At 50.7% G+C, this 20,269-nt stretch overlaps 1 protein-coding gene across 7 annotated transcripts in view; it reads right to left on the bottom strand.

Annotated features, from left to right (window-relative positions):
* Positions 1 to 20,269, bottom strand: part of cnot3b (CCR4-NOT transcription complex, subunit 3b) — a 33,306-nt gene that overhangs the window by 11,458 nt on the left and 1,579 nt on the right. For 3 of the 7 annotated variants that reach the window (XR_003974562.1, XR_003974561.1, XM_030347355.1), the window contains exons 3-16: positions 19,943 to 20,031; positions 16,833 to 16,907; positions 16,590 to 16,679; positions 15,204 to 15,332; positions 14,979 to 15,074; positions 12,600 to 12,602; positions 11,941 to 12,069; positions 11,464 to 11,554; positions 10,293 to 10,423; positions 8,798 to 8,854; positions 4,115 to 4,964; positions 3,186 to 3,291; positions 2,159 to 2,306; positions 1,579 to 1,675 (exon numbers count right to left, since the gene is read on the bottom strand). Coding sequence is in view for 5 of the 7 variants with exons in the window: in XM_030347355.1 (XP_030203215.1) it covers positions 1,579 to 1,675; positions 2,159 to 2,306; positions 3,186 to 3,291; positions 4,115 to 4,964; positions 8,798 to 8,854; positions 10,293 to 10,423; positions 11,464 to 11,554; positions 11,941 to 12,069; positions 12,600 to 12,602; positions 14,979 to 15,074; positions 15,204 to 15,332; positions 16,590 to 16,679; positions 16,833 to 16,907; positions 19,943 to 20,031 (2,091 nt within the window). In the remaining 2 variants the exon portion in view is untranslated. The remainder of the gene's footprint in view (positions 1 to 1,578; positions 1,676 to 2,158; positions 2,307 to 3,185; positions 3,292 to 4,114; positions 4,965 to 8,797; positions 8,855 to 10,292; positions 10,424 to 11,463; positions 11,555 to 11,940; positions 12,070 to 12,599; positions 12,603 to 14,978; positions 15,075 to 15,203; positions 15,333 to 16,589; positions 16,680 to 16,832; positions 16,908 to 19,942; positions 20,032 to 20,269) is intronic. The other 4 variants (XM_030347359.1, XM_030347357.1, XM_030347360.1 and 1 more) reach the window with 4 other exon arrangements.

Below are 20,269 nucleotides of genomic sequence, written 5' to 3'. Positions count from 1 at the left end.
CACACACACACACACACACACACACACACACACACACACACACACACACACACACACACACACACACACACACACACACATTTAAGGCTGTATGTACATTACCAGTGTTGAGGTGGAGGGAGGACAGGTCTGTCTCGATCCCAGAGCATGATGTACAGATCATACATGTGTATTGATGTACAGATCATGCATGTGTATTGATGTACAGATCATACATGTGTATTGATGTACAGATCATACATGTGTATTGATGTAAGATCATACACGTGTATTGATATACAGATCATACATGTGTATTGATGTACAGATCATACATGTGTATTGATGTACAGATCATACATGTGTATTGATGTAAGATCATACATGTGTATTGATGTAAGATCATACACGTGTATTGATATACAGATCATACATGTGTATTGATGTAAGATCATACACGTGTATTGATATACAGATCATACATGTGTATTGATATACAGATCATACATGTGTATTGATGTACAGATCATACATGTGTATTGATGTACAGATCATAAATGTGTATTGATGTACACATCATACAAGTTTATTGATCGACAGATCATACATGTGTATTGATGTACACATCATGCATGCGTATTGATGTACACATCATGCATGCGTATTGATGTACAGATCCTACATGTGTATTGATGTACAGATCCTACATGTGTATTGATGTACAGATCATACATGTGTATTGATGTACAGACCCTACATGTGTATTGATGTACAGACCCTACATGTGTATTGATGTACAGATCATACATGTGTATTGATGTACAGATCATACATGTGTATTGATGTACAGATCATACATGTGTATTGATCTACAGATCATACATGTGCATTGATGTAAGATCATACATGTGTATTGATGTACAGATCATGCATGTGTATTGATGTACAGATCATATATGTGTATTGATGTACAGATCATACATGTGTATTGATGTACACATCATACATGTTTATTGATGTACGCATCATACATGTGTATTGATGTACACATCATACATGTGTATTGATGTACACATCATACATGTGTATTGATGTACAGATCATACATGTGTATTGATGTACACATCATACATGTTTATTGATGTACGCATCATACATGTGTATTGATGTACACATCATACATGTGTATTGATGTACGCATCATACATGTGTATTGATGTACACATCATACATGTGTATTGATGTACACATCATACATGTGTATTGATGTACACATCATACATGTTTATTGATGTACGCATCATACATGTGTATTGATGTACACATCATACATGTGTATTGATGTACGCATCATACATGTGTATTGATGTACACATCATACATGTGTATTGATGTACAGATCATACATGTGTATTGATGTACACATCATACATGTTTATTGATGTACGCATCATACATGTGTATTGATGTACACATCATACATGTGTATTGATGTAAGATCATACATGTGTATTGATGTACACATCATACATGTTTACTGATGTACACATCATACATGTGTATTGATGTACACATCATACATGTGTATTGATGTATTACCCGTGTTGAGGTGGAGGGAGGACATGTCCGTCTCGATCCCAGAGCTGAGGGCCGCCTGATGGGCCATGGTCTTCAGACTGCTCATCGACTCCTGGGGCTGCAGAACACAGTGCATGATGGGTAACGTAGTTCAGACCAGTGTGCCCTGTAGTACAGTCTCTTTATGGGGAAACTACCATCTAGAGGTTTGAACCCACAATACACAAGAAGGCAACAGCTCTATTCATCTCTTGTGCTGCAGCAGTCTTCCCCAAACTAGATTTATTTAACGTTATAAAACAGTATAAAATGAAGTACGGTACACAGGTTAGTTCAGGGTTAGTTCAGGGTTGACGGTGGGTCCAGGGTCTGTGAACCCTGGACTAGACGAGGCTGTACCCCCGATGGGTCCCGGCGGGTCCTGGGACGATGGCCCCCAACAATATAATATTAAATAGTTATTTGATCATCAGGGTGTTTTGAAGTGGAGGAGAAGGAAAATGTTTGGCGATATAACGTTGGGTGGTTCCTGGGTCTCGGGGTCTGGTCCCAGGGGGCTCACCTTGATGATGTCAGAGGCCTGGGGGAGGAGGTGGCTCACCTTGATGATGTCAGAGGCCTGGGGGTAGGACAGGGGCCCGTTGAGGAGGGGGCTGCTGCCAGACGAGTGCGCCTCCGTGTAGCAGAGAGGAGACGCAGAGCAGGAGGCCAGGGTGAGGGACCCCAAGAGGCTGGGGCCGCTGTCCTTACTGAGGAGGAGGAGGGAGGAAGAGGAGGAGGAAGAGGAAGGGCAGGAGGAGCAAGAGCAGGAGGAGGAAGAGGAGGAGGAAGAGGAGGAGGAGGAAGAGCAGGAGGAGGAAGAGCAGGAGGAGCAGGAGGAAGAGGAGGAAGAAGAGGGGGAGAGGAGGAGGAGGAGGAAGAGGGGGAGAGGAGGAGGAGGAGGAGGAGGAGGAGGAAGAAGAGGAGGAAGGACAAGAGCAGGAGGAGGAAGAGCAGGAGGAGGAGGAGGAAGAGGAGGAAGAAGAGGGGGAGAGGAGGAGGAGGAGCAGGAGGAAGAGGGGGAGAGGAGGAGGAGGAGGAGGAGAAGGAGGAGGAGGAGGAGGAGGGGGAGGAGGAGGAGGGGGAGGAGGGAGGAAGACGAAGAGGAGGAGGAAGAGCAGGAGGAGCAAGAGCAGGAGGAGGAAGAGCAGGAGGAGGAGGAGGAAGAGGAGGAGGAAGAGCAAGAGCAGGAAGAAGGAAGAGGAGGAGGAGGAGGAGGAAGAGGAGGAAGAAGAGGGGGAGAGGAGGAGGAGGAGCAGGAGGAGGAAGAGCAGGAGGAAGAGGGGGAGAGGAGGAGGAGGAGGAGGAGGAAGAAGAAGAAGAGGGGGAGAGGAGGAGGAGGAGGAAGAGGAGGAAAAGGAGGAGGAGGAGGAAAAGGAGGAGGAGGAAAAGGAGGAGGAAGAGGAGGAGGAAGAAGAGCAGGACGAGGAGGAGGAGGAAGAAGAGCAGGACGAGGAGGAGGAGGAGGAGGAGGAGACAAGAGAAGAGGGTTGAGAGGATTCTTCTGACCGATGGCTTATTTCCATGTGCGAGGCGATAACCGTAGACTTAATGCTGATTGATACGAATACACTGAACCAAACACTCACAGCTGATTGGCTGTGGAGGTCAAACAGGAAGGCTGGCTGCTCTGTGATTGGCTTGCACTGGTGAGGACAGAGTCCTGCGTGCTGTCTGACACCACGGCACTGTAACCTAGGCGGGAGATAGAACCGTTACCATGGTGATCATAGACATTGTGGTCATAAATCTAAAGTAGGGTAATGTAAACTAGGGTCAAATGGTGCAAGTATTATGAAGCACATATAGTGTAAAGTATTGTTAAAAACATGTTGTGTAAAGTACTCTAAAGTACGTGCAGTGTAAAGTATTGTAAAGTACATGTAGTGTAAACAATTATAAAGTACATGTAGCGTCAAGTACTCTAGAGTAAAGTACACAACAGTATGTGTAGTGCAAAGTACTGTAAGACACTCTAGAGTACGTGTAGGGTAAAGAATTGTAAAGTACACTAGAGTACGTGTAGGGTAAAGTATTGTAAAGTACTCTAGAGTAGGTGTAATGTAAAGTACTCTAGAGTATGTGTAGGGTAAAGTGCTCTAGACTAGTACGTGTAGGGTAAAGTATTTTAAAGTACTCTAGAGTAGGGGTAATGTAAAGTACTCAAGAGTACGTGTAGGGTAAAGAACTCTAGAGTACGTGTAATGTAAAGTATTGTAAAGTACTCTAGAGTAGGTGTAATGTAAAGTACTTTAGAGTACGTGTAGGGTAAAGTACTCTAGAGTATGTGTAGGGTAAAGTGCTCTAGACTAGTACGTGTAGGGTAAAGTATTTTAAAGTACTCTAGAGTAGGGGTAATGTAAAGTACTCAAGAGTACGTGTAGGGTAAAGTACTCTAGAGAAGGTGTAATGTAAAGTATTGTAAAGTGCTCTAGAGTAGGTGTAATGTAAAGTACTCTAGCTTACCTGTAGGGTAAAGTACTCTAGAGTAGGTGTAATGTAAAGTATTGTAAAGTACCTCCGTTCTGTTTCTGCCGGCTGGGCGGTCGATTGGAGAGCAGAGAGCTGCCTGTGACTCCGCCCACTGCGCTGCCCACAGCTCCGCCCCCTCCGCTGCCGATGACCCCCACGCCGCCCCCGGGGGCCAGGCTCCCCATGGAGGAGCCGCCCTGCCCCCCCAGTGGGCCGGACCCCAGGCCCAGCAGCCCGCCGCCCCCGCCCGGCGAGGTCCCCAGCAGCCCCCCCGTGGTGGAGGTGGGGCCCCCCACCGTGATGCTGCAGCCGCCCCCCGCCGCCCCCGGGGCCGAGGAGACCCCGCCCAGCAGGCCCCCGCCCACCGGGCCCGAGGCGGCGGCGGCCTGGGCGTAGGGCGCCGGCGTGGAGCCCGAGATGAGGCCCGCCATGCCGCCCGACGACACGGGGCTGCTGGCGTCGCCGCGGCCCGGCCCGGAGCCCTTCCCCAGGCCCATGCCCAAACTGAGCCCCAGGCTGTTGGTGGGCATGGAGGCCGGCGAGGCCTGGGGCTGGGTGATGGCATTGGGGGGAGAGGCGGAGGCGGCGGAGGAGCCGGGGTGGTGGAGGCCGGAGGAGGTGGAGGCGGAGGAGGGGTTCTTGGGCAGGTGGTGCTGCTGCGTGGAGGGGTGGGGCGGCTGCTGCGTGGCGTTGCTGTAGCTGCTGGCCAGGCTGCTGGACAGAAGGCCGCCCATGCTGCCCAGCAGGGTGTTGCCCCCCCCGGCCCCCGCCAGGGAGACCAGCGAGGAGGAGGCGGGGCCCGAGGAGGAGGCGGGACCCGAGGCGGAGGACGAGGACGAGGAGGACGAGGAGGACGAGGAGAACGAGGAGGACGGGTTGCCGTTCTTCACAGGAGACTGGAAGGAGAGGGAGAGAGTTACAGGTCAGAGTGGAGTCAGACCGGTCCAAACCGGTTGGACCGGGCCGCCCCACCAGATGGGTTCCCCTAAACCGTAGTTGATGATGTCACTACGTCCGTCACATGTGCAGGTCAAAGGTTAAAAGACTGGGCATGGCATTGAACCCAGAACCTGGAGCTGGGCCTCATCTCCCCCACCAGTACACTACACTACTGTACAGTACACTACACCACACTACTGTACATTACACTACACCACACTACTGTACAGTACACTACACCACACTACAGTACACTACACCACACTACAGTACACTACACCACACTACACCGCACTACTGTACAGTACACTACACCACACTACTGTACACTACACCACACTACTGTACACTACACTACTGTACACTACACTACACCACACTACTGTACACCACACTACTGTACACTACACTACAATACACCACACTACTGTACACAACACTACTGTACACTACACCACACTACTGTACAGTACACTACACCACACTACTGTACACTACACCACACCACTGTACAGTACACTACACTACTGTACAGTACACTACACCACACTACTGTACAGTACACTACACCAAACTACTGTACAGTACACCACACTACTGTACACTACACCACACTACTGTACACTACACCACACTACTGTACACTACACTACTGTACAGTACACTACACCACACTACTGTACACTACACCACACTACACCACACTACTGTACACTACACTACTGTACACTACACTACACCCCACTACTGTACACCCCACTACTGTACACTACACTACAATACACCACACTACTGTACACAACACTACTGTACACTACACCACACTACTGTACAGTACACCACACTACTGTACAGTACACCACACTACTGTACACTACACCCCACTACTGTACACTACACCCCACTACTGTACAGTACACCCCACTGCTGTACACTACACCCCACTACTGTACACTACTGTACTGTGTGTATTTATATATATATATATATATATATATATATATATATATATATATATATATATAAACTGCTCAAAAAAATAAAGGGAACACTTAAACAACACAATGTAACTCCAAGTCAATCACACTTCTGTGAAATCAAACTGTCCACTTAGGAAGCAACACTGATTGACAAACAATTTCACATGCTGTTGTGCAACTGGAATAGACAACAGGTGGAAATGATAGGCAATTAACAAGACACCCCCAATAAAGGAGTGGTTCTGCAGGTGGTGACCACAGACCACTTCACAGTTCCTATTAGGGCTGTAACGATACACAAACTCACGATTCGGTTTGTATCACGATTTTTGACCCACGGTTCGATACATCCCACGATTTTTTGAAATTTAAAAGCATTTTATTTAAACAACACTTATATACCAATTAACTTAATGTAACATTTAATAACAAATAATTTGGAACACTGAACAGATTTGAACAGAAAGAATACTATTAAAGTATAGCTAAATGAATAAAGAAATAACGTGTGGGAGGATGCTTTTTTCAACTGTTTGGTTGGTTTAGTCAAATATCCTTATTAGCACCTACTTATTAGGCTATGTAGCTTAAATAATGACATAATCAGGCCGTATAGAATGCAACATGTTTAATAGCCTAACTTTCAATAGATGGAGAAAAACCTGAAGGTCATGAACGTCGCAATAACGAGGCGTTACGAGTAGCATATGTGTGTGCGCCCGAATGGCAATGTGCGTATGCGTGTGTGAGTGACGTCAGCGAGTGAGTGGACGAGCGAGGAGAGCGAGCGGTAGCGCGTGTGTCTAGTGAAGAAGCGAACGAGTCCGGTAGAATAAAGTACCCATCCTGTCAATAATCGGTGGCCGCTTCATTCCGACCTATAAGCAGACAAACTGCCTGTCAAATCACACAAAACACTAAAGACAGGATCACACAGGCCCCCTCTGGATAAATGTCGTTCATATCGCATATGAGCACTTCGACGGCTGTGGAGAAATGCGATCCTCCGTAGCCACGGAGGATTGCAGTCGCATACTTACGGCATCGATAGGAGGGGGCGCTGTCAGCAGACTATTATCTAGACAAATTATTAGCAAATTTCAATCGGACAATTTGACCGCAGAGTTAGAAAGGGCGTATCGCGCTTCTGCCTTCTCACACCGCGAGACAGGATCGTGGCTTTGAGTATCGCGATTTTCGGTTTGATACGCGTATCGTTACAGCCCTAGTTCCTATGCTTTCTGGCTGATGTTTTGGTCACTTTTGAATGCTGGCGGTGCTTTCACTCTAGTGGTAGCATGAGACGGAGTCTACAACCCACACAAGTGGCTCAGATAGTGCAGCTCATCCAGGATGGCACATCAATACGAGCTGTAGCAAGAAGGTTTGCTGTGTCTGTCAGCGTAGTGTCCAGAGCATGGAGGCGCTACCAGGAGACAGGCCAGTACATCAGGAGACGTGGAGGAGGCCGTAGGAGGGCAACAACCCAGCAGCAGGAACGCTACCTCCACCTTTGTGCAAGGAGGAACAGGAGGAGCACTGCCAGAGCCCTGCAAAATGACCTCCAGCAGGCCACAAATGTGCATGTGTCTGCTCAAACGGTCAGAAACAGACTCCATAAGGGTGGTATGAGTGCCCGACGTCCACAGGTGGGGGTTGTGCTTACAGCCCAACACCGTGCAGGACGTTTGGCATTTGCCAGAGAACACCAAGATTGGCAAATTCCCCCCTGGTGCCCTGTGCTCTTCACAGATGAAAGCAGGTTCACACTGAGCACATGTGACAGATGCGACAGAGTCTGGAGACGCCGTGGAGAACGTTCTAGTGCCTGCTACATCCTCCAGCATGACCGGTTTGGCGGTGGGTCAGTAATGGTGTGGGGTGGCATTTCTTAGTGTTCCCTTTATTTTTTTGAGCAGTGTATATATATATATATGTATGTATGTGTGTGTATGTGTATGTGTGTATATATATTGCTGATACTGATTTATTTATTTATTTAGTTTTTATAGAACTGTGCAACTGGAGGAGGACTGCTCCAAACAAAATTTCGTTGTCTTGTACAATGACAATAAAGATGATTCTATTCTATTCACTACACCACACTACTGTACACTACACCACACTACTGTACAGTACACTACACCACACTACTGTACACCACACTACTGTACAGTACACTACACCACACTACTGTACACTACACACACACCACTGTACAGTACACTACACTACTGTACAGTACACTACACCACACTACTGTACAGTACACTACACCACACTACTGTACAGTACACCACACTACTGTACACTACACCACACTACTGTACAGTACACTACACCACACTACTGTACAGTACACCACACTACTGTACAGTACACTACACTACACTACTGTACACTACACCACACTACTGTACAGTACACTACACCACACTACTGTACAGTACACCACACTACTGTACACTACACCACACTACTGTACAGTACACTACACCACACTACTGTACAGTACACCACACTACTGTACAGTACACTACACCACACTACTGTACAGTACACCACACTACTGTACAGTACACCACACTACTGTACAGTACACTACACCACACTACTGTACAGTACACTACACCACACTACTGTACAGTACACTACACCATTCTACTGTACAGGACACAACACACCACACTGCTGCACAGTACACTACACCACACTACTGTACAGTACCCAGTCTCCCAAAGCCCCTCCCCCTCACCCCTCCTCTCCTCCCCCCCTCCCCCTAGTAGACCCACCCTCCCCCTCCCCCTCACCTGGCTGACCTCGCTGTCTGTAGAGCGGCCTCTCTTCTTGTCGTCCTCAGAGTTCTCCTGCAGGGGGAGGACACAGGTTAGGGGGTACAGGGGGTAGGGGGTACAGTACAGGGGTTAGGGGGCACAGGGGTTAGGGGGTACAGGGGTTAGGGGGTGCAGGGGTTAGGGGGTGCAGGGGTTAGGGGGTACAGTACAGGGGTTAGGAGGTACAGGGGTTAGGGGGTACAGGGGTTAGGGGGTACAGGGGTTAGGGGGTACAGGGGTTAGGGGGTGCAGGGGTTAGGGGGTACAGTACAGGGGTTAGGAGGTACAGGGGTTAGGGGGTACAGGACAGGGGTTAGGGGGCACAGGGGTTAGGGGGTACAGTACAGGGGTTAGGGGGCACAGGGGTGAGGGGGTACAGTACAGGGATTAGGAGGTACAGGGGTGAGGGGGTAAAGTACAGGGATTAGGAGGTACAGTACAGGGGTTAGGAGGTACAGGGGTTAGGGGGTACAGGGGTACAGGGGTTAGGAGGTACAGGGGTTAGGGGGTACAGTACAGGGGTTAGGGGGTACAGTACAGGGGTTAGGGGGTACAGGGGTCAGGGGGTACAGTACAGGGGTTAGAAGGTACAGGGGTTAGGGGGTACAGGGGTTAGGGGGTACAGGGGGTAGGGGGTACAGTACAGGGGTTAGGGGGTACAGGGGTTAGGGGGTACAGGGGTTAGGGGGTACAGTACAGGGGTTAGGAGGTACAGGGGTTAGGGGGTACAGGGGTTAGGAAGTACAGGGGTTAGGAAGTACAGGGGTGAGGGGGTACAGGGGTTAGGGGGTACAGGGGCTAGGGGGTACAGTACAGGGGATACAGGGGTTAGGGGGTACAGTACAGGGGTTAGGGGTACAGGGGTTAGGGGGTACAGGGGTTAGGGGGTACAGTACAGGGGTTAGGAGGTACAGGGGTTAGGGGTACAGGGGTTAGAGGGTACAGGGGTTAGGAGGTACAGGGGTTAGGGGGTACAGGGGTTAGGGGGTACAGGGGTTAGGGGTACAGTACAGGGGTTAGGGGGTACAGGGGTTAGGGGGTACAGGGTACAGGGGTTAGGGGGTACAGTACAGGGGTTAGGGGGTACAGGGGTTAGGAGGAACAGGGGTTAGGGGGTACAGGGGTTAGGGGGTACAGGGGTTAGGGGGTACAGTACAGGGGTGAGGGGGTACTGGGGTGACCGAGTCTCTACTTTACTCCTCACGGATGCTAGCCAACGATAAGAATACTGTGTTTTAGCATGTTTTAGCTCTGTGGGCTAGGCTAGCATAGCACGTGTTAGCACGTATCAGCGTACATTAGCAGATAGTAACATGTTTCAGATGTTTAAACCATATGCTACTTTAGTGTAGCATGTGTTAGCAGGTATCAGCGTGCAGTGGCAGACACTAACATGGACCAGCTGTTGAGCGTAGCATGTGTTAGCAGGTAGCATGTGTTAGCAGGTATGCTAGGCGGAGGCTGTGCTCACCGTGGTGCAGGTGGCCGGGGAGGGCGGCGTGGGGGAGGAGGAGGTGGTGGAGGTCGGCGTGCTGCTCGAGTGCTGCAGGATCTCGTCCTCCAGGGTGGTGCCGGGGGGGGAGGTGGCCAGCAGGGCGGTGGCTGGAGGGGGGGGGGTACAAGAGCTTTCAGTCCCTGGTCTCCATCAACACTATCCAACCCACTATCCATCACTGTCTGCGGTTCTGTCTGTGGTTCTCTCTGTCTGCGGTTCTGTCTGTGGTTCTCTGTCTGTGGTTCTCTGTCTGTGGTTCTCTGTCTGTGGTTCTCTCTGTGGTTCTCTCTGTCTGTGGTTCTCTGTCTGTGGTTCTCTGTCTGTGGTTCTCTCTGTGGTTCTCTCTGTGGTTCTCTCTGTCTGTGGTTCTGTCTGTCTGTGGTTCTGTCTGTCTGCGGTTCCGTCTGCGGTTCCGTCTGCGGTTCCGTCTGCGGTTCCGTCTGCGGTTCCGTCTGCGGTTCCGTCTGCGGTTCTCTCTGTCTGTGGTTCTCTCTGTGGTTCTCTCTGTGGTTCTGTCTGTGGTTCTGTCTGTGGTTCTGTCTGTGGTTCTGTCTGTGGTTCTGTCTGCGGTTCTCTCTGTCTGTGGTTCTCTCTGTCTGCGGTTCTCTCTGTCTGCGGTTCTCTCTGTCTGTGGTTCTGTCTGTGGTTCTCTCTGTCTGCGGTTCCGTCTGTGGTTCTCTCTGTCTGCGGTTCCGTCTGTGGTTCTCTCTGTCTGCGGTTCCGTCTGTGGTTCTCTCTGTCTGCGGTTCTGTCTGCGGTTCCGTCAGTGGTGCGGTTCTCTCTGTCTGCGGTTCTCTCTGTCTGCGGTTCTCTCTGTCTGCGGTTCTCTCTGTCTGCGGTTCTCTCTGTCTGCGGTTCTCTCTGTCTGCGGTTCTCTCTGTCTGCGGTTCTCTCTGTCTGCGGTTCTCTCTGTCTGCGGTTCTCTCTGTCTGCGGTTCTCTCTGTCTGCGGTTCTCTCTGTCTGCGGTTCTCTCTGTCTGCGGTTCTCTCTGTCTGCGGTTCTCTCTGTCTGCGGTTCTCTCCGTCTGCGGTTCTCTCCGTCTGCGGTTCTCTCCGTCTGCGGTTCTCTCCGTCTGCGGTTCTCTCCGTCTGCGGTTCTCTCCGTCTGTGGTTCTCTCTGCGGTTCTCTCTGCGGTTCAGTACTCACGGATCTCGTCCAGGTCCAGGTCGTCGTACAGGAACTCGTTCTCCTCAAAGTCCGGGTCCTGGGAGGAGTCCAGGTAGTACTCCACGTCGTCCTGCAGAACCCCGTTCAGAACACGTTAGAACCTTCATCACAGAACCACAGAACCTTCACACTAGAGCTCCAGGACCGGAGAGCATGAGGTTAGAACCTTCACCAAAGAACTACAGAACCTACAGGTCTGACGCCTGGGGGGGGGTAGTGCTGGGGGGGCCCGGGGGTCTGACCCCTGGGGGGGGGGGGGGGGGGGGTAGTGCTGGGGGGCCCGGGGGTCTGACCCCTGGGGGTAGGAGTGCTGGGGGGCCCGGGGGTCTGACCCCTGGGGGGGGGGGGGGGGGGGGGTAGTGCTGGGGGGCCCGGGGGTCTGACCCCTGGGGGTAGGAGTGCTGGGGGGCCCGGGGGTCTGACCCCTGGGGGTAGGAGTGCTGGGGGGGCGGTCACCTTGATCTTCCGGATGGAGTCCACCTGGATGGAGTGGTTGTCCAGCATGCGCAGGATGGTTTCCAGCATGCGGATGTGGTAGCGGTGCTTCTCCACAAACTGCTTCAGCTCCTCGATGCGCTCCTGCTGCTGCAAGGGGAGAGGCAGGTGGTCACATGCTTCAGGTGTAAGGCCGTATGCTAGTTTAGCATAGCATGGGTTAGCACGCATCAGCGTGCAGTAGCAGGTAGTAACATGCTTCAGGTGTAAAGCTATATGCTAGGTTAGCATAGCATGGGTTAGCACGCATCAGCGTTTATTAGCAGGTAGTAACATGCATCAGGTGTAGAGCCATATGCTAGGTTGGCATAGCATGGGTTAGCACGTATCAGCGTGCATTAGCAGGAAGTAACATGCATCAGGTGTAAAACCATATGCTAGGTTAGCATAGCATTTATTAGCACGTATCAGCGTCCAATAGCAGGTAGTAACATGTATCCAATGTATAACCATATGCTAGGTTAGCATAGCATTTTCTAGCACGTATCAGCGTGCATTAGCAGGTAGTAACATGTATCAGGTTTCAAAACCATATGCTAGGTTAGCATAGCAATTGTTAGCACGTATCAGCGTGCATTGGCAGTTAGTATCAGGTATCAGATGTATAAACCATATGCTACCGGCTAAGGTCCATGGAAGGTGATGGGTGATGATGATGGAGGCGGTGAGGTGTTTATGAGGAGAGGGAGAGAGAGAGGAAAAGCAGTTTAGAAGTCTCTCTTAACTCAGTCGTCAGCCAGACTGCTTGAGTATTTTTTCATTCATTCATTCAATCATTCATTCATTCATTCACTCACTTCTGGCACTTAAAGGTCCCATGGCATGCTACTTTATGGATGCTTCTACATAGGTGTTAGTGGGCCCCTAATACAGTAATTGAACACGTTCAAGAAATTCAGCCTTGGTGCAGAATTACAGCCGCTACGAGCCAGTCCCACGATGAGCTCTCCACAGACGTGCCGTTTTTAGAGGCGGGTTAAGGAGGAGGGTGGGGGTGTGGCCCTGAGCAGCTTGCGACTACGGTACCATGCGCTCTGTTTACAGCGGATGTATCACAATGGCGAGGTGCACACAGCCTTTAGCCGTGTTCTGTAAATATTCTAGAACACTCCGGCAGGAGTCCTGGAGCTCTCTATATAAATAATATCATATTATATATCGATAACTATAGATAATAGTCATTATCACGGCAAAAAGCTGTGTGCGCCTCCAGATATCAAGAATATCAAACGACTGTGTTGGGTTCTCCGACTCCTCTGGTTCTTCCACATCAATCTGAAGTCACAGACTGAACCGCGACACGGAGAAAGGATGGTTGCAGTTCGCAGACTCCCGTTTCTTTCACAACTAGACTCGTAGTGGGGGTTCAACAATCCCTTTCTCCTCCATGGCGCGGTTCAATCTGGACTTCAGAGTCAAAGCCAAAGTTCCTTTCCCCAAAATCCCTCTCAACCATGGCCGAGTTAACCCACACAACGAGTCTCGTTGTGGAAGTAGCAGAGACAGAGAACCCCACCCAGTCTAGTCTTTTCACCAAATGGGAGCTTGACACAAGCTTGCATTATTGTTTTGCGTGTTACGCGCCATAACACCAACAGCAGAACGGTTATCCAAACAACAAAGAAGTGTACAACATAGGGCTGTACAGTATGGACTAAAATGTAGATCATGGTATGATTTGAGACGTAGACGGTAACGGTAGTACATCATGGTATGTTAATTGTATCTTCTAATTTCGATTTAAATGCTTCTGAAGGGGTGGATTTCTTTCTCCACTTTCTTGCGGACCTCCCCGTATAGTTTTGGCAGCGCAATTTGGCTGAAGTGTGTGCGGGCATGTAACGCGTACCTGGGATCGCTGTCAAGTCTGTCCCTGGGAGAGGTAACGTTGCGCCGATTTGAAAAAGGAACTATGTTTCGTTACCATATATTCAGTAGTTGCGAGTAACTTTACATTTTACATGCAAAAGTTGTAACGTTACTGTATTAACGTGCTTTACTTGGTAACGCGTTACACAGAACACTAACGCGTAGCACAGAACATGTCTACCGGTCACTCCGGTAACATCAAAATCCATACCGTAGCGCAAATTTCACACCGGTGTACTTTCTATACCGTTTATACCGTACACCTCTAGTACAACACATGCTTTACAGTGCACACACACACACACACACACACACACACACACACACACACACACACACACACACACACACACACACACACACACACACACACACACACACACACACACACACACACACACACACACACACACCCACCCCCCCCCTCATTGGGGGGCCAAATTCTCTAGGCGGGCAAAGAAGAGAAAGAGGAGGTCACCTGGCCCCAATTCCAAATCTAAACTTCTGAGCTTTGTTTTTTCGAAGGCGGGGCAGGATACCTTGTTCTCGTTTTACAACGCAATTTCTAGCCACTGGGGCACGATAGACAGGCTAGGGATACTCATATTATTGTTAGAAAACCTCATAAAGTGAAATTTTCATGCCATGTGACCTTTAATGTACAAACTTATGTATGTTGTACATCCTGGCACTTAAAAACAGTACTTAGCATGGTGTAGCATCTTACCCTAGCTGTCTCTGTTGTGTACGGGGAATGGGTTAACCTAGTGATGGTTAGTGCTTTAGTGGGCTAACCTAGTGATGCTGAGTGCTTTAGTGGGCTAACCTAGTGATGGTGAGTGCTTTAGTGGGCTAACCTAGTGATGGTGAGTGCTTTAGTGGGCTAACCTAGTGATGGTTAGTGCTTTAGTGGGTTAACCTAGTGATGGTGAGTGCTTTAGTGGGCTAACCTAGTGATGGTGAGTGCTTTAATGGGCTAACCTAGTGATGGTTAGTGCTTTAGTGGGTTAACCTAGTGATGGTTAGTGCTTTAGTGGGCTAACCTAGTGATGGTATTATTATATATTGTAGGTGGCTCTGGATAAAGGGTCTGCTGAACGTAGCTCCTCCTCTCTCATGCGTTTCCTCACCTCCTTCTCGCCCTTCTTCTTGCGTGTCTGGACGGAGAGCGACTCCACCTCGCTCTCGTACTGGTCCACCTGCATGTTCAGCGTGTCGATGGTGTTCTGAGGAGGAGGAGGAGAGACACAAGCGGTCAAGGTTCATCCTCGGTACCCGGCTGGGCTGAGCGTGCTCACCGGTTCCTGGCCACGCCCCTGAAATAGGCTGCGAGGCTACGAGGCTACGAGGCTCACCGTCAGCCAGGTGCCGACCTCCTCCTTCTCCTTCTGGGCGGGGTCCACCTTCTGGGCGAGCCCCAGGCCTTCCTTGGAGTAGGCCTTCGTCTTGGTCTCACGCTCCACCACCTTGAAGCGCTCCATTTGCTGCTCAGACAGACAGACAGACAGACGAGCCCACAGGAAGAGACAGACAGACAGACAGACAGACAGACAGACAGACAGACAGACAGACAGACAGACAGACAGACAGACAGACAGACAGACAGACAGACAGACAGAGGGACACAGAAGGTTTCAGCGTTCAACTCATTTTGTGGCAGAACTCTGTAACAGTCTTTAACAAACAAAATGTTAGACAATGATTAACTATTCATTCTCAGACAACACTTAATAGCAGAGTTTGGTGTTTAACAATAACCGTATAATAACAATAACTTTACAACCTAGCAGATAACCTCATGTCTGTCTGTCTGTCCCCCACTCAGCGTTTAGAACCTCACGTCTGTCTGTCTGTCTGTCTGTCCCCCACTCAGCGTTTAGAACCTCACGTCTGTCTGTCTGTCTGTCCCCCACTCAGCGTTTAGAACCTCACGTCTGTCTGTCTGTCTGTCTGTCTATCCCCCACTCAGCGTTTAGAACCTCACGTCTGTCTGTCTGTCTGTCTGTCCCCCACTCAGCGTTTAGAACCTCACGTCTGTCTGTCCTCCACTCAGCGTTTAGAACCTCACGTCTGTCTGTCTGTCTGTCCCCCACTCAGCGTTTAGAACCTCACGTCTGTCTGTCTGTCTGCCTGTCTGCCTGTCCTCCACTCAGCGTTTAGAACCTCACGTCTGTCTGTCTGTCTGTCTGTCTGTCTGTCTGTCTATCCCCCACTCAGCGTTTAGAACCTCACGTCTGTCTGTCTGTCTGTCTGTCTGTCTGTCTGTCTGTCTGTCTGTCTATCCCCCACTCAGCGTTTAGAACCTCACGTCTGTCTGTCTGTCTGTCCCCCACTCAGCGTTTAGAACCTCACGTCTGTCTGTCTGTCTGTCCCCCACTCAGCGTTTAGAACCTCACGTCTGTCTGTCTGTCTGTCTGCCTGTCCTCCACTCAGCGTTTAGAACCTCACGTCTGTCTGTCTGTCTGTCCCCCACTCAGCGTTTAGAACCTCACGTCTGTCTGTCTGTCCCCCACTCAGCGTTTAGAACCTCACGTCTGTCTGTCTGTCTGTCTGTCCCCCACTCAGCGTTTAGAACCTCACGTCTGTCTGTCTGTCTGTCCCCCACTCAGCGTTTAGAACCTCACGTCTGTCTGTCTGTCTGTCCGTCCTCCACTCAGCGTTTAGAACCTCACGTCTGTCTCTCTGTCTGTCCCCCACTCAGCGTTTAGAACCTCACGTCTGTCTGTCTGTCCTCTACTCACCGTTTCTATGAGTTTGCGGTTCTCGACGAGCTGCCGTTTGTCTTTGATCTCGTTGGATGCGACCCACGTCTTGATCTGGTCCCGCAGTCGCTGAGAGAGAAAACGAGAGAGAACGAGTTAATCAACCCTGCACTGCAAAAACATGCGTTGTTCCGTCATGGTTGTGAGCACAGCTTGTCTGTGGATCTGCTTTTGCTGACCACAATGATATTTAATAGGTGCAATTAATGCACACGCACACACCTGTAGTTTCTTGATCTCCTTCTTGAGGTCCGCTTCATATTTCTCCTTCTGGTTGGCGTTTGCGGCGTTGTGCAGCTGTTGGGAGAGTGTGTGTCAGCAGAGCACCAGCACAGACCACCACAGCGGACTGGGAGGAAGGCTGACACTGGGAGACCACCACAGAGGACTGGGAGGAAGGCTGACACTGGGAGACCACCACAGAGGACTGGGAGGAAGGCTGACACTGGGAGACCACCACAGCGGACTGGGAGGAAGGCTGACACTGGGAGACCACCACAGAGGACTGGGAGGAAGGCTGACACTGGGAGACCACCACAGCGGACTGGGAGGAAGGCTGACACTGGGAGACCACCACAGAGGACTGGGAGGAAGGCTGACACTGGGAGACCACCACTGGGAGACCACCATAGAGGACTGGGAGGAAGGCTGACACTGGGAGACCACCACAGAGGACTGGGAGGAAGGCTGACACTGGGAGACCACCACTGGGAGACCACCACAGAGGACTGGGAGGACGGCTGACACTGGGAGACCACCACAGAGGACTGGGAGGAAGGCTGACACTGGGAGACCACCACTGGGAGACCGCCACAGAGGACTGGGAGGACGGCTGACACTGGGAGACCACCACAGAGGACTGGGAGGAAGGCTGACACTGGGAGACCACCACAGAGGACTGGGAGGAAGGCTGACACTGGGAGACCACCACTGGGAGACCACCACAGAGGACTGGGAGGAAGGCTGACACTGGGAGACCACCACTGGGAGACCACCACAGAGGACTGGGAGGACGGCTGACACTGGGAGACCACCACAGAGGACTGGGAGGAAGGCTGACACTGGGAGACCACCACTGGGAGACCACCACAGAGGACTGGGAGGACGGCTGACACTGGGAGACCACCACAGAGGACTGGGAGGAAGGCTGACACTGGGAGACCACCACAGAGGACTGGGAGGAAGGCTGACACTGGGAGACCACCACTGGGAGACCACCACTGGGAGACCACCACAGAGGACTGGGAGGAAGGCTGACACTGGGACCCTCAACAACATCTGGACCATTGGTCACAGACCACAGACTGGGCCCTCCCAATCAGAGTAGGAAGTGCTATTAAGGACAGAGTGGGCCCCCAATACAGACTCGTATGCCGCGTTTCCACTGCAGGGTGCGGAACGGATCGGTTCGCCTCAGTCCGGTAGGGAGGGGGCGATATAGCCCAGCTCAGATCCGAGGTGGCGTTTCCACCGCCGACAGTACCCTTTGTGGTAGGCCGGATGTCGATCGCCGCGGCAGCTAGGTAAACATCGTAAACAACGTCTTCCTCCCCAAGAATGCAGAGGAACGTCTCCACCTCCTTGTTCGCCCAAGCAAGCGTTTTACGCGATGTTAATTGTAAAGAATAATACCTCGAGGCTACTGTTTGTTTGTTTTAACCCAACGTTGCCCGGAAGTGATGATTCTGTCGACCAATCAACGGAGGGGTTGTGTAGCTCGAATTTCCCGGGACCCTTTCAGGCGTCTCGTCTCGTTTTCACTACCCCAACGGAGGAGTACTGAAAACGAGGCCAAAACGGGTACAGCTAAGTCCGGGTCACGCCCACTTTTGGCGGTGGAAACGCAAACCGTACCGCACCTTTGCGAACCGATCCGTTCCGCACCCTGCAGTGGAAACGCGGCAATAGGGGCCCCCAATAAAGACTCATAGGGCCCCTACTGCGCCCCCTGAAGAGTTAGTCATTAATACACAGACTCATAGGGGCCCCTGAAGAGTTAGTCATTAATACACAGACTCATAAGGGCCCCTGAAGAGTTAGTCATTAATACAGACTCATAGGGGCCCCTGAAGAGTTAGTCATTAATACACAGACTCATAGGGGCCCCTGAAGAGTTAGTCATTAATACACAGACTCATAGGGGCCCCTGAAGAGTTAGTCATTAATACACAGACTCATAGGGGCCCCTGAAGAGTTAGTCATTAATACACAGACTCATAGGGGCCCCTGAAGAGTTAGTCATTAATACACAGACTCATAGGGGCCCCTGAAGAGTTAGTCATTAATACACAGACTCATAGGGGCCCCTGAAGAGTTAGTCATTAATACACAGACTCATAGGGGCCCCTGAAGAGTTAGTCATTAATACACAGACTCATAGGGGCCCCTGAAGAGTTAGTCATTAATACACAGACTCATAGGGGCCCCTGAAGAGTTAGTCATTAATACACAGACTCATAGGGGCCCCTGAAGAGTTAGTCATTAATACACAGACTCATAGGGGCCCCTTGAAGAGTTAGTCATTAATACACAGACTCATAGGGGCCCTTTGGAGAGTTAGTCATTAATACACAGACTCATAGGGGCCCTTTTGAGAGTTAGTCATTAATACACAGACTCATAGGGGCCCTTTGGAGAGTTAGTCATTAATACAGACTCATAGGGGCCCTTTGGAGAGTTAGTCATTAATACACAGACTCATAGGGGCCCTTTGGAGAGTTAGTCATTAATACACAGACTCATAGGGGCCCTTGAAGAGTTAGTCATTAATACACAGACTCATAGGGGCCCCTGAAGAGTTAGTCATTAATACACAGACTCATAGGGGCCCCTGAAGAGTTAGTCATTAATACACAGACTCATAGGGGCCCTTTGGAGAGTTAGTCATTAATACACAGACTCATAGGGGCCCCTGAAGAGTTAGTCATTAATACACAGACTCATAAGGGCCCTTTGGAGAGCCTTTAAGGTGTGTGGAGCTCTCTTGTAGAAGCAGACGCACACGGCCTGCAGTACGGGGCCGCTGCCCTGACGGGAGTGCGATAATTCAGCACGTGCGCACGTACACATCGGCACTGTGCACACCTCCAGCCCATCATCATCATCAAAGTGCCACACACACACACACACACACACACACACACACACACACACACACACACACACACGTTAAGGGGACCTCAGAGGGCCGTGTGGGAACAGGAAGTGAGCGGGCACTAGATCAAACACACGCTGACTGACAGGTGTCAACACAACATGACAGAGTGCTGGCGGGGACCAGAGCAGTACTCTCATCCACACGGGGGTTGCCCTGAGCAACGGGATGAGTTTACCTCGACGCGACCTCCGCGTACCTTCAGCCAGATGTCTTCAAACTGCTCCACCCCCTCCGCTACCTTTTTCAAACATCGATCTATTTCACCTGTCGGGCGAGAGAGGGAGACACGGTTAAAAACATCAACACACTGACCTCCACCACACACACACACACACACACACACACACACACACACACACACACACACACACACACACACACACACACACACACACACACACACACACACACACACACACACACACACAGGAGAAGAGGAGTGGAGACAAGAGGACCAACGGGAAGAGGTCAGAGGAGAGGAGGAGAGAAAGAGGAAAGGAGG

Source organism: Gadus morhua, chromosome 22 (genome assembly GCF_902167405.1).
Source record: "Gadus morhua chromosome 22, gadMor3.0, whole genome shotgun sequence".
In the NCBI taxonomy this organism is placed as follows: Eukaryota; Metazoa; Chordata; class Actinopteri; order Gadiformes; family Gadidae; genus Gadus; species Gadus morhua.
Note: the sequence above shows the minus strand (reverse complement) of the source record. Positions and strands in the feature narration are given on the sequence as shown.